This window comes from Lepidochelys kempii, chromosome 5 (assembly GCF_965140285.1).
Source record: "Lepidochelys kempii isolate rLepKem1 chromosome 5, rLepKem1.hap1, whole genome shotgun sequence".
In the NCBI taxonomy this organism is placed as follows: domain Eukaryota; kingdom Metazoa; phylum Chordata; order Testudines; family Cheloniidae; genus Lepidochelys; species Lepidochelys kempii.
In genome coordinates this window covers 69546533-69562044 of record NC_136384.1, presented here as the reverse complement: position 1 = coordinate 69562044, position 15512 = coordinate 69546533, and the positions used below count along the sequence as shown (strand labels likewise).

Sequence of the window (15512 nt, the reverse complement as noted above, 5' to 3'; positions counted from 1 at the left end):
GATCGGAAACAGTCAGCATGGATTCACCAAGGGCAAGTCATGCCTGACTAATCTAATTGCCTTCTATGACAAGATAACTGGCTCTGTGAATGAGGGGAAAGCAATGGACGTGTTATTCCTTGCCTTTAGCAAAGCTTTTGATACGGTCTCCCACAGTATTCTTGCCAGCAAGTTAAAGAAGTATGGGCTGTATGAATGGACTATAAGATGGATAGAAAGCTGGCTAGATCATCAGGCTCAACGGGTAGTGATCAATGGCTCCATGTCTAGCTGGCAGCCGGTAACAAGCAGAGTGCCCAAAGGGTCGGTCCTGGGGCCGGTTTTGTTCAATATCTTCATTAATGATCTGGAGGATGGCATGGATTGCACCCTCAGCAAGTTTGCACATGACACTAAACTGGGAGGAGTGGTAGATACGCTGGAGGGTAGGGATAGGATACAGAGGGACCTAGACAAATTAGAGGATTGGGCCAAAAGAAATCTGATGAGGTTCAACAAGGACAAGTGCAGAGTCCTGCACTTAGGTTGGAAGAATCCCATGCACTGCTATAGACTAGAGCCCGAGTGGGTAGGCAGCAGTTCTGCAGAAAAGGACCTAGAGGTTACAGAGGACGAGAAGCTAGATATGAGTCAACAGTGTGCCCTTGTTGCCAAAAAGGCTAACGGCATTTTGGGTTGTATAAGTAGGAGCATTGCCAGCAGATCGAGGGACGTGATCATTCCCCCTCTATTCGGCATTGGTGAGGCCTCATCTGGAGTACTGTGTCCAGTTTTGGGCCCCACACTACAAGAAGGATGTGGAAAAATTGGAAAGAGTCCAGAGGAGGGCAACAAAAATGATTAGGGGACTGGAACACATGACTTATGAGGAGAGGCTGAGGGAACTGGGATTATTTAGTTTGCGGAAGAGAAGAATGAGGGGGGATTTGATAGCTGCTTTCAACTACTTGAAAGGGGGTTCCAAAGAGGATGGCTCTAGACTGTTCTCAGTGGTAGCAGATGACAGAACGAGGAGTAATGGTCTCAAATTGCAGTGCGGGAGGTTTAGGTTGGATATTAGGAAAAGCTTTTTCACTAGGAGAGTGGTGAAGCACTGTAATGGGTTACCTAGGGAGGTGGTGGAATCTCCTTCCTTAGAGGTTTTTAAGGTCCAGCTTGACAAAGCCTTGGCTGGGATGATTTAGTTGGGGATTGGTCCTGCTTTGAGCAGGGGGTTGGACTAGATGACCTCCTGAGGTCCCTTCCAACCCTGATATTCTATGATTCTATGCCCCACACTAGAGCAGCTGGGAGCAGCCATTACAGAGAAAGCAAGGCTTTACCCCTGTAGCCTTGGGCATGCTCAGTCACTCTGGCGGGACAGCACATGAACAATCTGGTCAACATAAGGCGCTGTCAGTGGATGAAGTATGCTCAGGGAACATGGAATCTTCTGAGATTTTACCTGCTAAAACTGAAGGAGTCTCGACTAAGCATGTGCAAACTGATTTTTCAAAGGCTTTTAACTTGGCGAAATTTGGGCAGATTTTTACAGGGCCGGCTTTCTCTGAAACAAAGCTGCCTGTCAAATTTCAAGTGCCTGCTCCAAAGCATGGGGGTGCTAGAGCTGTTCAGAAAACGGTCACCAGAATTTAACATGGGCAAAACAACGTATTTTTTCTTAACCTTATTCTGGGATATGTCTGAACTGTTTTGGCTGAACATTTTCAAAAAAATTCAGCCTGAGATAGAGGCCCTGCACGTAAATTTCTATCCCAAATGGTTAATGTTTGGCAAAGGTAAAAGCTACTGAAATAGGGTCTTATAATGAGAAGTGTTGGGCAACCTTAATGTATTATAGGCAGGGAAAGTAGTACTGCCCATAACAAAATTCTTAGCTATTTGTATATGGCTGTTAAAGAAGTTAATGTAGTTGAGAACATGAATAAAGACCCTTCAGGACAGGCTGAAAAGGTCATCTATAAATAATAACCCCCCTAATCCCTAGACTCCTGTGGGACTGAAGGTATCTAATGGAATATTGCAGAGCTTGCTCTTAGGTTTGGCATTATTTAACAACTTCATTAATTATCTGGGAGAGAAAGTAAATAGCATTTAGAGTGTGCTCAAAAGGGAGGATCAGTGAATATAATGAAGACAGCGAAATACTATGAGGGCTAGAGATACTAGGTCAAAAAATAACTAAATGAGAATCAACTTTGAAAAATTCAAATTATTTGATCTGGATGAAAAGAAACAGAAATATTGACAGTCAGTGGAAGGGAGAGAGACTGTCATAAATATAAAGGGAAGGGTAAACACCTTTAAATCCCTCCTGGCCAGAGGAAAAACCCTTTCACCTGTAAAGGGTTAAGAAGCTAAGATAACCTCGCTGGCCCCTGACCAAAATGACCAATGAGGAGACAAGATACTTTCAAAGCGGGGGTGTGTGTGTGTGTGTGATACGGACGACAAAGGTTCTCTCTCTCTGTGTGATGCTTTTGCCGGGACCAGAGCAGGAATGCAGATCAGAACTCCTGCATCCGATGAAGTGAGCTGTAGCTCACGAAAGCTTATGCTCAAATAAATTGGTTAGTCTCTAAGGTGCCACAAGTACTCCTTTTCTTTTTGCGAATACAGACTAACACGGCTGCTACTCTGAAACCTGTAAAGAGTTAGTAAGCAATCTAGTTAGAAATGCGTTAGATTCTGTTTTGTTTAAATGGCTGATAAAATAAGTTGTGCTGAATGGTATGTATATTCCTGTTTTTGCATCTTTTTGTAACTTAAGATTTTGCCTCAAGGGATTCTCTATGTTTTGAATCTGATTACCCTGTAAGGTATTTACTATCCTGATTTTACAGAAGTGATTCTTTTACTTTCTCTTTAATTAAAATCCTTCTTTTAAGAACCTGATTGCTTTTTCATTGTTCTTAAGATCCAAGGGTTTGGGTCCGTGTTCACCTATGCAAATTGATGAGGTTTTTTTATCAAGCCTTCCCCAGGAAAGGGGAGGTAGGGTTTGGGGGGATATTTTGGTGGTGGGGAGGAGGGGAGAGATGTTTCCAAAGTGGGCACTTCCCCTCTTATTATTGTTAGACACTTCGGTGGTGGCACCTTTTAACCTAAGCTGATAAGAACTGCTCCCAGAAACAAAATGGACAGAAGAGAAACTGTGGGAAGTCCTATTATCACGAAGAGTCTGAGGCAAGGGTCAAACTTTTGGGTTAGGAATCTTATAGGGGTGAGTGAGAGACTGGGGAGGTTTTGATCTTGTTTTGTTGAGAAGACTTGAAATAAAAGAAAAGAAACCATAACAACTTATCTGGATGGAAATTGCCTTCCCCGGACTCTCTGAGAAGGTTCCAGGCAGAATTCCCCCAGGGAGGCAGCTGGCTTAGCAAGAGCAATCCTGTGTCCAGCTGGAAGAGGGGGCTATAAAACAAGCCACAATCCTTTACAGGGTGGATCTCAAATTGAATATGAGTCAACAATGTGATAAAGTTGCAAAAACAATTATCATCATTCTGGGATGTATTAACAGGAGCTTCATATCTAAGACACAGGAGAAAATTGTCTCTCTTTACTCTGCACTGGTGAGGCATCAGCAGGGGTAGTACGTCCAATTCTGGGTGCCAAACTTGAGGAAAGATATAAATTGGAGAGATTCCAGAGGAAAACAAAAAAATGATAAAAGGTTTAGAAAACCTTACCTATGAGGAAAGATTAAAAAAAAAAAGGCATGTTTAGCACTGAGAAAAGGCGACTGAGGGGGAACCTGACTGTTAAGAGCTGTTATAAGGAGGACAGTGATTAATTGTTCTCCATATCCACTGAGAATAGGAAAGAAGTAATGAGCTTAATCTGCAGCACTCGAGCTTTATCTTAGGTATTAGGAAAAACTCTCTAACTTTAAGGGTAGCTAAATTCTAGGATTGGCTGCCAAGGGAGGGTGTGGAATCATCATGATTGGAGATTAAGGACAGGTTAGAAAAACGCGTGTCAAGGATGCTCTAGGTTTACTTGGTCTTGCCTCAGTGCAGGGGACTGGACTTGAACTCTTGAGGTCCCATCCAGCCCTACATTTCTTCGATTCTATGGTCCACCAATCCTGGAGCAGAGCCTGGTCATCAAAGCTTCAAGGTAGCAATTCCTTCTTTCAGTAATCACCAATCAACACCAATGGCCAGTTCCCAGAAAGCAACTCTGCCTCATGAACTAACTCCAGTCAGAGACCAAGGCAAAAAGAATGTTTTCCTGAAACTCATTACAGCTCTCTCCAGAAGTTGCCTCTACATAGAACCTTGCATAACCAAAACCAACACCACACAGCATGTCTTCCCAAGTTGAAACTTTGTCTTGTCATGTAAGCAAATAATCTGGAAGACTATGTAACAACATCACTTGATGACACCTGCCATAACATGATACAATAACAAAAATGCCAGAGCAATATGGGTTGCATATGCAGAAACATCGTGTAATACAACAGGGAGGTGAAACGGCTTATTATGAGATCTGGTGTAACCATATCTGGAATATTATAGTTGGTTCCAGTCATATTGGTGCTAGAAAAATGCAGACAAAGTAAAAGCTGAGCAAAAGAAATAAATAAGGGTCTGCAGGGGCTGACAGGAGGAAATATTTAAAACAAGATAAACACGTATATTTTGGCTAAGGGACAGCTAAGTCAGGGTCTGACAGCAATACACAAATATCTGAAAGATATCAACACCAAAGGAGGACAGGAATGATTTTCTGGAGGTTATCAGTAGAAAGAATTAAATAAAATTAAAATCTTCCTGATAGCAAGATTCATTACGCTGTAGAATAATCTCCCACATAAAGTACTGGAAGTCCTAGTGTTTGAGAAATTTAAAAATAATTGAGCACTGCATTATCATTATGTATGTATTGTACGGAAAGATCCTGCATTTTCACATAGTGAATCTGAAAGACATTTACCTGCTTCGTTTTCTATGATTCTCTACAGTAACATTCAGCAAGTCAGGGACAAAGGAATGCACAGAGCTGCAGATTGCTGAACTGCACAAGTTCTTCAGTTGTTTTCTTGTTTCCAATAAACAGGAAGGCAACCTTGTCTGGCTTAGTTCTGCACTTCTTTGTAACCATAAGAACATCTCTGCACTGCACGGGACCTTTATTTTAACTTGGGGAGATGGCTTTCTTTCCTCCTAGACAGTTATTTTTTCAGAGATATTGAATAACAAAGATATCAAGATTCTAAATTATTCCAAAACTTCAAAATGACTATAATGGAAATTCCGTGGCATGCAGGATAATTAGGTTCAGGTTTCCATTTCAAACCAACATTTAATTGAAATGCACAGGACCATAAATTACACAAGAAGATAAAAATAATGTACTGAAATACCCATTCAATATAGACCATTTCTCTGCCAAAGTAAGATTATTCCCTACAGCATATTGTCAAGTGATTTGTCCATTCATCTTTAAAGTAACTCAAACTAAGGTTTACTCATTAGCAAATGAAAAATAATAAATATTTTAAATACATAAATAAGAAGAGCAGAAAAACTCATGAACTAATAAGATACAGTAGGAGGAGGTTAAAAGGAAAAAATATAACTGAATTGATGTTTAGAAAGAAAACTGGAGGTCACAAGCAAAAAAATGGACAAAGTTTCTAGGGGAAGGATAGATGACAGAGCGAGGAAGGGAAGGAATATTAACAACAATAACAAATAGTATTAATAATGATATTCAGATTCACTGATGACAGATAAAGGTTCTGTTAAAAAGAGTAAAAAGATTGATCATATGGAAGAACCAACAGAGGCTAGTGGGGGAAGTCTGGATACCAGTCAATAATAGGGAAACAATTCTTCGCTCTCCTTTGATAGAAAGGCCAACTTCTCCCTCTGACATTTGACTAAATGACAATGTAAATGACTTGCTAATTCACAGACTCAGCTACGGTCTTCTACACAGACAGGATCTCAGTGTTACCAATTCTTTGAATTTGTTTGCAAGTGATGACATTGTGGCTAGGGTTGCAGCCAGACTCATGATAATGCAAGAAGCTCCAGCCCTGCATGAGGAACGCCCCCCCTTTGACTAGTTGGCTTCCCTGTGTGCCCACATCCCAAAGAATAGCAGACAGTCAGGCCTGCCATGCGGGCAGGAAGCAGGCACAGCTCTCCTCCCACCCCTTAGGAGTCAAAAGGACTTTTTGGCTAGGGGATGGGAAGACGGAACAGGCAACACCATTTTCTCAGGAGGGGTGGAGAGGAGGAGGGAGCAGAAAGAATCCAGCAGCTCAGGGCAGCTCCACACCCTCCTTCCCCTTTGGGTCGACCTGCTCTCTGCACCTCCTTCCCCCATTTCCATCCCTGCAAAAGACCCGGGAAGAGGGAGGTGGCTTAAGAACCTCTGGGGCTTCCTCCCCAGGCTTGAGAAGGGGAAGAAGGGGATACCACTGCAGCTGCCCCCCCACCCAGGCCTGGGAGAGAGAAGTGAAGAACCCCTACAGACGCAGGAGCAGAGGTGAGGCTGTGGGGCAGTACTGATGGGGATGCTGTAGGACAGGCAGATGTAGGTGTTGGGTAGCCAGAATGCTGAGCTCTGATCAAAAGACCGTGCAACTTGGCATTCCTAGGGAACGGTTTGCTTCTCCAGGACAATGCATTACCCAACACATCATAGGTTGTAATGATCACAGCCACAATATATGGCTTTCAACTACTTCCTCATCCATTCTATTCATCAGATTCTGCTCCCTTAGACTTCTACCTGTTCCCAAGTTGAAGGAAGACCTTAATGAGAAGAGGTTCAAATATGATAATGATGTGATTGTAAGCTACACCTGCATGGGATCAAGTCCATTGATGTCTAAGGGGATATATTGAAAAATAAATAATTGAATGCAAATTATATATTTTCCTTTGTCATGCTAGAAACTTTCTTTTGAATGCCCTCCTATGTTGTGGGGGTAACACTAAAAGGAATTCATATTGTTTTGGGAGATTGGGGAAACACTGCCCCAGGAAAAGAGGTAGTTTAATTTCTGTCGAAGAAAAAAAAAATTTTTTGTGTTTAGTTGACAACCATGTATTTCTCAGTTATTTTCAGTGTACATGGCAAGAGTTGGTACCTGGTTTGCCAGCGTCACAGTCAAGTCTTTAGGCCTCTGCCAAGCACTGATGAATCCATTGCTGGAAACCAGTCTATTTCAACTATGTGTTAGTATGGTTAAGATGAGTACTGAAATTACATTAATGGGTTTAGTGTTTAGATTTGAGGAAATGCTTGTAAGTTGCTGCATGCATTAATCTCACATAGAAGCTTTAGCACATGCTATAAAGTAATAATTAAGTTTTTGCTTTACAACTGTAAAAAATGATGGCTCTGGAACTGTGAACCTGCCAAGAGGGATTGTCTCTTGCTCATCAAGAAGGCTAACAAAACTAAATGGGCCACTGTGAGACACCACAATACAAAGACTTTGTTAATTGCCCTTTCACAACCATGAAGAGGCTATGTGCAAAAGGGTTCATCCCATCAGCTTGAGTTGTGGGAAAAGGAAATAAAGGTAGCTGACAAGAAAATTTTTCAAGTTTTTTTGCTCTTTGGACTCTGAGAGGGCTGCAGCTACGAAACAGAAGCAGAGATCCCCAGGGTCACCATGGGTTAGCCCTAAAAGACATTCAGTGCTGACACATTACTACAACTTTTTTGAACTATAGATTGTAACATTTGAATATACATGTTTGCCTTCTTTAACCTGTCAACCGCTCTCATTTCTTTTTCCTAGTTAATAAATCCTTACTTAGCTTACTATAGGATGTGCTACAAGCTTTGTCTTTGGTGTGAGATTGGCGGTACATATTGAGGTGGGGTAAGTAACTGGTCTCTTGGGACTGGGAAGCAACCTGAACCTTTTGTGATCTTTGGTGTAAAGCAACTAACTATCAATAATCCAGCTTCTCTGGGTGGCAAGATAGACTGGAATGCCTCATGGGACTGTCTGTGGTGCCGGGGTAAGATTGTTATAATGCTTCAGGAGTTCATGTTTGATAGTGGGTTGGTGAAATCTATTTATGGAACATATAACCAGTTTGAGGTGTCTGCCCTGAGGGTGGCGCACACACGCGTGAACCACTCAAACTTTCTGAAGTTTGAAGTTTCTTCATGGGTTGTGGGAGTAACGCTACAAGGGATTCAGATTGTTCTGGGAGACTGGGGAAGCACTGTCCCAGAAAAAGAAGGGGTTACATTTCCTTCAAAGAAAGAAAAAGTACATGTTGGTGTTTAGTGGACAATCATGTATTTTTCAGTTGTTTTCAATGTGCTTTAGAAGACAAGTCCAGGAATTCATTTTCTACTATTATCAGATCTTTTGTACTAATAAGCAGAAATATAATCAACTTGAATGATTAATATATTAGCAATTGGGCTCAAGTTAAGAAAGGTGGGTTAGTAAGCAGGTAATAAATTTATCTTTTTCTGATTATTGTAACTGGTAGAGTACTGCACATATTACTAAACAGCCCCTGTAAAAATAGGGCACAGAGTTACACAAACGTGTTTTCATGATCTATTTATTTGAAAAGAGAGATCAGATCCAACATCTGTCAAGAATTTCTTTTTACAGTGACAAATTGATAAAAGAAATGTTAAAAAATGGTCACATCCAAGCTCTGTCTGTTCAACACAGTTGGAGAACAGCTGCATTCAGCCAGAGGGGCAGAATTAGCTCCTATAGAAAAGAACGCTGAATCACCATACTTAGTTTAAAAAAAAAAATATCAGGACTTTTGACATACTGCTGATGACAGGAAGTCTGGGGGAAAACCCTGAGAGGTAATTAGGAGTCAATGGTCAAGTGGTCTTCCTATCCAATGACACTCCTAAATGAAGACTCCTTTGTGTAAATGTTAATGAAATCTCACCCTGATATATTAATGGACACTCATAACTGAAAGATGCATAGATGGCCAGAATGGGTATGTCTGGACATACAAGCTGATCTAGACGAGAAACTTGAAAAATGGGTCCTAGTGATAGGAGAGAGGGAGATGCTATCTATACAGCAAGCAATAACAACAAATTAACCAGAAAGATCAGTGAGGGAGGACTGATTTCAAGAGATGTAAGCTTTTTACTTTTTCTTTTTTTTACTGAAAATGCCTTATCTTCTTTACCTTATGAGAGGATTAAATTTAAATATGTTAGGCAAACAATTTCTTTTTTTTTTTATTCAACTCCTCTGTTTTAAATAAGTCTTTGTTAAGATTATTGTTGTACGGGGAATTTCACACAGATGTACACTGATGGGCCGGACCTGGCCTGCGGGCAGTAGTTTGCCTGCCCCTGCACTAAAGGGGCCAGACCACTCTACTCAGTTTCAGTCAAGGGACCTGGAGACATGTTTTGTTCCTAGAGTTGTGTTGTATTGCCATTAGGCTGCATTGAGTGAACATAATGAGAAAGAAGAACCAAGAAGGAGATGGTGTTGGTCACAATGTGCTTTCCACCTTTATTACAATTTTATCCTGAAAGGAAAAGATTTGGAGTTGCTTCAGTTAGATTGTATGGGATTAATGTACTTTCTTTGGGAAGAAATCAAGACAGTGCCAAGTTACGTGTCTTAAATTGAAGATAAAGTTTATGTAAAAGATCAGTTTAAAATCAGAAAGCCTGGACAAACTGTCTCACATTAGACTCTCTTCTATGAGCCCTGACATTTATCATGTTGCAAAGCAAGTAAATCTTTTATCACAAACCTAGGGATTCCATCTACCTTCTGCACTATGATCTTTTCAAAAACATGATCATATATCGATGTATTTCTTATTATTTATTTTAATTTAGTCTGCTTCTTTAACAGAGGAATATATTTTAATAAGGAAGAGAAATGGAAAATAATATTATGCTCAGGTGTGTCATTTGTCTTTACCCAAACTCTGTGCGTGTCTTCACTCACAGAAAGTATCATCCAAAAGGCAAAATGCAATGCAGTTTTTTTTCTATGTGTAAGTAGTCATACTGTATCAATAACAATTATCTTGAAATATAGTGGCAGCCGACAAACAAGGACATCAGCATGCGTGTAGAATGTGTAATGCCCATTTGTTGTCTTTACATAAAGCAAAACTGTTCTCTTCATACAAGGCAAAACTTCAACATAATTTAGTAAGTGAACTGAAATAAATATTTAGTCAGTTCAACTGTTCACATATTTTATATCTACTAAGCTTTTCTTGTTTTTCTGCAGATCAAAATGTTATCTTCTGCATCAGAATACGTTTCTTGAGATGGGCACACAGAAATTTCCTGGGAAATGCATCCCCATACTGTTCTAGCAAAATCGTCTTCCTAACCAATGCCAAGTCATATGTTTAAGTGGTCAAACACTCCTATGTCTTTAATTATTCCTTCTTTCAAAAATTTGTTCTAAGTCCTTGCATACAACTGATGTCAAATTAATGGGCCTGTAGTTTCCCAGATCACTTTCCTTTTCCCTTTCTTAAATATAAGTACTGTATTTGCAATTCTCCAGCCATAGGTCCATGAGTTTATGGATTTATTAAAAATCCTTGCTATTGGGCTTGCAATTTTATATGCCAGTTTCTTCCATACTTTTGGATGGATATTAGCCTGCCCCCGTGATTTGGCCTTCTTAAACTGCTTGAGTTTGGCTTCCACCTCAGATGTGATTATTTCTACTTCAATATTCTCGTTACCATTAGCCATTCTGCTGCTGCCCCAAACTTCCTCATTATACTTATTAAAAACTGAGGCAAAGTATTCATTTAGGTGTTGGGCCATACTGAGATTACATGCAATCTCCACATCATCCTCCATGCATAGTGGTCCCACTTCTTTCTTTGCTTTATTTTTATTTATATAGGTAAAGAACCTTTTACTATTGATTTTAACTTCCTCTGAAAGGTCCAGGTCAGCTTGGCTTTTGGCAATTCTCATTTTTTCCCTACACTTTCTGATCTCGAAGTAGTAACTTGCATTCCTGATCCATCCTTTCTTTCATGCTTTGTAGGCTTTCTGCTTTCCCTTAATAACCTGTTTGAGTCAGTTTTGTCTGCAACCCTTCCCTACGATTTTCCCCCTTGCTTGAGATGCAGGCACCAAATAGTTTCTGCAACTTCAATTTCAAGTAATTCCAATATCTTCCATGCTTTAATTTTGCTTCCTCAGCAAAAAACAAAACAAAAACAAACAAAAAAAACCCACCCCTTTTTTGAGGGGTGTGTGTATGTGGTTGTGGGGGAAAAGTTAAAAAGGGATTTTGTTAACTCCCTGACTTCATGGACTATAAAAATCAAGATTTGTTCTCCCTTTTTTCATTTGTAACATTCCAGCATGCATTAAGCTTATAAAATCGCATCTACCATGAGTCCCAACCTTAGTCCGTAGACTACTTTCAGAAGTAAAAGCGAATTGAAATTTTCTCCAATGTTGTAAATTAAATGGTGAAGCGATCTTGTCTTCCTACTTGTTCATAAAGTGTCTAGCACACTTTTAGCATTATATTTGTAAAGACATTCAAAAATATGATAAAGGAACATTATTGTTGCAGAGTCAATCTCTCAAAAGTTAGAAAATGCTAGAATTAACATTCCATTCACACAACCTTAATTCAGCCCCTTTGGGCATATCGATTATGATTCAATCTTTAACTACATGATCAGATACCAGTTTTCCACAGGACTCCTGCCTCATTCAGAGAATGGGTAGTTTTTCAATATTTCTTTTTATCCTCTATTCTCAGTATGTGCCTCCTGTCCCTATTTAACACACACCATTCAACCCCCACACTGAATAAAGAAGTATTAATTTCCTCATGAGGTCTCAGTATATAACTGAGTACTTCACAAACATTAAAGAATTTACCTTCACAATATCTGAGAGTTTAGGTGGTATTACTGTCCCATTTTACAAGTGGTGAACTAAGGCACAGAGATAGTAAGGCCAAAATTGCCAAATGTGTCCACTAATTTTGGGTGCCCAGCTTGAAAAATGTAGGGCCTGATTTTTCAGAGTACATTCCATTCTTATAGCTCTTTATATAGTCAAAGCACAGCTCCAGCTGATGTCAGTTGCAGATGAGCGTGTCAGCATTTCTGCAAATCTTGCCCCGGACATCTAACGTTGGGCATCCAGAAAATAAAAAACACACCACTAGTGGCCAACTGTGAAAACTGTGTTTTAAGCATCTTGCCCAGCATCATATAGGACCTGTGCAGCAGAGGCAGACACAGAAAAATTTAATTCTGGCATTTCTTACCTTTTTAGTTCTTTCAACGTACACAAACATATAATTTCTTAGTTGTTTTTTTAAACAAAACCTCCAGAAATTCTGTCTTACGGAACTGAATACTGCCCTTGAACTTTGGTCATCAGGATCCAGAGCTTTATACTTTATGGTGTAACTGATAAACTGTGTTGTGCTCTTCCTTTGGAAATAGAGGATCTAGGAATTCTGTGAGGGTCCAGTGGATCAGGGGCTGGGCACTCCAAGGAAATACTTGGAGAAGTTTGCGGTTGGAGTTAACCTGTAAAGAGAGAGCGAAGCTTGCAGAGGCCTGGAAAGGCAGTGCTTGTGTTGGGGAACTGACCTACAGCAGGTACAGACAAAGCTTCCTCATGCTAAGGGCAAGTGGTAGAGAGGTGCCTCACAACCCTGGGTACCCCTGGGAAGCATCACACCAGCTTAACTGGTGACAAACTAAATTTTTCTGATAAACAGAGTTGTTTTATAAGAATACACAGGAATTTTTTCAAATACTGTAAAGAAATAGAAAAACTTTTACCAAACAGATATAATAAAAAGAATAGCAGAAAATGAAAATGCTCTCACATTTATAAAGCATCTTTCATCCAAAGGAACAGGAACTTGGGAAGTGCCATACTGGATCAGATCAATGGTTCATCTGATCCAATATACCATCTCAGACACTGGTTATTTCCAGATGCTTTAGAGGAAGAAACCCTGCAGAAGGAAATTATGGGATATCTGCTCTCCAGGGAAAATTTCCTCCCAATCCCATACCAAGCATTTAGGACACAAAGTGAAGAATACCACATTCAACTGCTATTGAACTTAAAAAATTCAATTAAGCAGAAAATTCCAGAAATGTTTTAAGGACTTGGGTTAACACTCTCGTACAGGAAGTGCTACGTGTCATTGAATAATCACAAATGGCACAGACATCAGTTTTACATATCTTCTGAAATATGGTACCTCAAGCTCCACAGCATCGTCTTGCTGGGGTAATGGCTCAATAGCAACAGTGAAAGGTGAACTACTGAATAACAAACACTATGTTTGAGAACCTTTGTTTAGACTACAGTTTTAGATTTATATAATTATGGAAGGTGCTCAGACGCTACATTGGTAAGCAAAGGATAAATAGATGGGAGAGAAAGAAAATGAAATAAAAACTCATCAGGTAAGCATGGATTACTTTGCAAACTTTGCTTTAATTTCTGAAGACCATATCGTTTAGAGTTGAAAATAAAACTGAGTTTGGTTAAACAGATTTTGCCCTCATTGGATGTTTGACTATATAACAAGAAGTGACTACTTACTATGCTTAGGAAAGACTAAAAGTTCCCCCATTTCAAATGGAGGAGTTGTTCTTTATAGCCCAATCTAAAATTGTTGCATTTTGTTGTTGATGCACAATAACTACATGTTCCATTACAGAAAGACCTACATTTCAGTAAAAGTGAAGTGATTTCCTGTATTTTATATAAATTTCATCGTTTGTAAAGTGCTAGGGGTTCCTTCAAGATAAAAAGTGCTACATAATGTAATTTATTGTTAAAAAATTGCAATGGTCAAGACAGAAATTCACAAATTGAATTATATGGGAAAACTCACACAATGCTTAAGCAGTGGCTTCAGTCTGTGATTATGAATCTCTGTTCACTTAAACTAAATTCACCCAAAACTTAATGATAACAATGTAGCTTAGTACTAGAATCTGGAAACATTTAGTAAAAATAGCACTTTCCTTTAATTTTATAAGCAGTGCATGTATTTCAGAGATCATGATGCATTTCAAAGATTCATGTCACTACATAATGTATGAAGCAGGAAAAATGTTCGTAAGATATTTATGATATTTATGATATGATAAGATATTTATCTTAATATCGTAAGATATTTACCAAACATGTTTTATTCAGCCACCGATCTGCTTTATGGTTTTGTGCTGCCAAAGGGTTTATAAATGCCTCAAATGGCAGATATGATAATAGCAGTTTTGTCTGTTCATGAAATTTATATAAGAAATGAAGTCCGTATATTCAAGAAAGAATTAAGGGAGGGGGAAACTTTTCCACCAAGGGATTAAATATTCATTAAATGATCAAGAACTACCCAACCCAGTATCTTAAATGAGGAGGAACTAAATACACTGGAACTGTATAAACAGAAGAATAACTCCATCACATATTACTTACATAGATGAAAGACATAGCAAGGAGAAAGGGGATGGGGGAGACACTAAATGAAATGTTTGGCTTATTGAGCAATTCTCTAAAAACCAAAAGTTTACCACCAAAGTTATTTTCAACCACGTTAAATATTCATCTTTTCTAGATAGGTACAGCAATTTTTATAAAGCTTGAAGCACGGTTTGCCATACTCCAATGTCAATGTAACAAATAACCACAGTTACATGACAAATGGAATGAAACAAGATAGCATTCACCTGTCTGTGACCCTGAGAACATGACAGCACTCTGAAAACCACACCACTGTTAGTCATTTTTTTGCTTGGTAATACCACCCTGCAAAACACAAGTGACAGACTGAAAACTAACAATTAAATAATACCTTGGAGCACTGTGAGGTGGTGCCACACCTACATAGTCTAGTTCTTCTTGAAATACACTCTGAGTGCCAGAATGTGGCTTTTCTAGCCACTGCCACATTAGGGACATATTCGGAAAGGCACTGCATCAGCAAGCTGTGTCTGGAGGCATTCTGCCTTTGGAAAACACAAGCAGGCTGAATACCTCCAGGTGCATTGCGGTAGCATAACAACAACAGCAACTGCTACACCATTTACAAAGGAGCCACATATATTCCCTCTCAGCACCAACTCTTCCTGGACTGCTGAGTGTGATTGGCGGGACTAATAACTGCTCTACCTCTTTTCACTTTGGGAGGGTACGCAGAAAGATCCTGCCTGCCCAATGCACACAGGTGAGGGAAAACGGGTTCCTTCAGCCATCTTCTCCACTACACTCTTGCAAGATCAGGTCATTTCCACATTGTACTGCAATGTGGAAATCAGGTTCAACACTGTACTTAAAGAGGCAATCTTAAGAACATGACAATGCTTGAAGGATTTTTTTTTTTAACAAAGAAATACTAACCAATTGAAGAACAGTCCAATACAAAACAGCAGTTCTCTCATCAAGCTTTTAGTGATAAGATTTTACTATTTCTGTAACAGAGCTGATGATATTTTGAAACATACTCCTTTATTTTAGAGCAGAGACTTCATCTAACAGGA

At 39.5% G+C, this 15512-nt stretch overlaps 1 protein-coding gene across 12 annotated transcripts in view; it reads right to left on the bottom strand.

The window, feature by feature from the left end:
* The window catches only part of FER (FER tyrosine kinase), a 432887-nt gene that overhangs the window by 73528 nt on the left and 343847 nt on the right, over nt 1-15512 (bottom strand). Inside the window, exon 18 of one of the 12 annotated variants that reach the window (XM_078852829.1) lies at nt 12247-12536. The exons of the other annotated variants lie outside the window; for them this stretch is intronic. Within the exon in view, the coding sequence (XP_078708955.1) occupies nt 12482-12536 (55 nt within the window). The 3' untranslated portion in view covers nt 12247-12481. Of the gene's footprint in view, nt 1-12246; nt 12537-15512 lie in introns of those variants that run through there. 12 annotated transcript variants of the gene reach the window in all.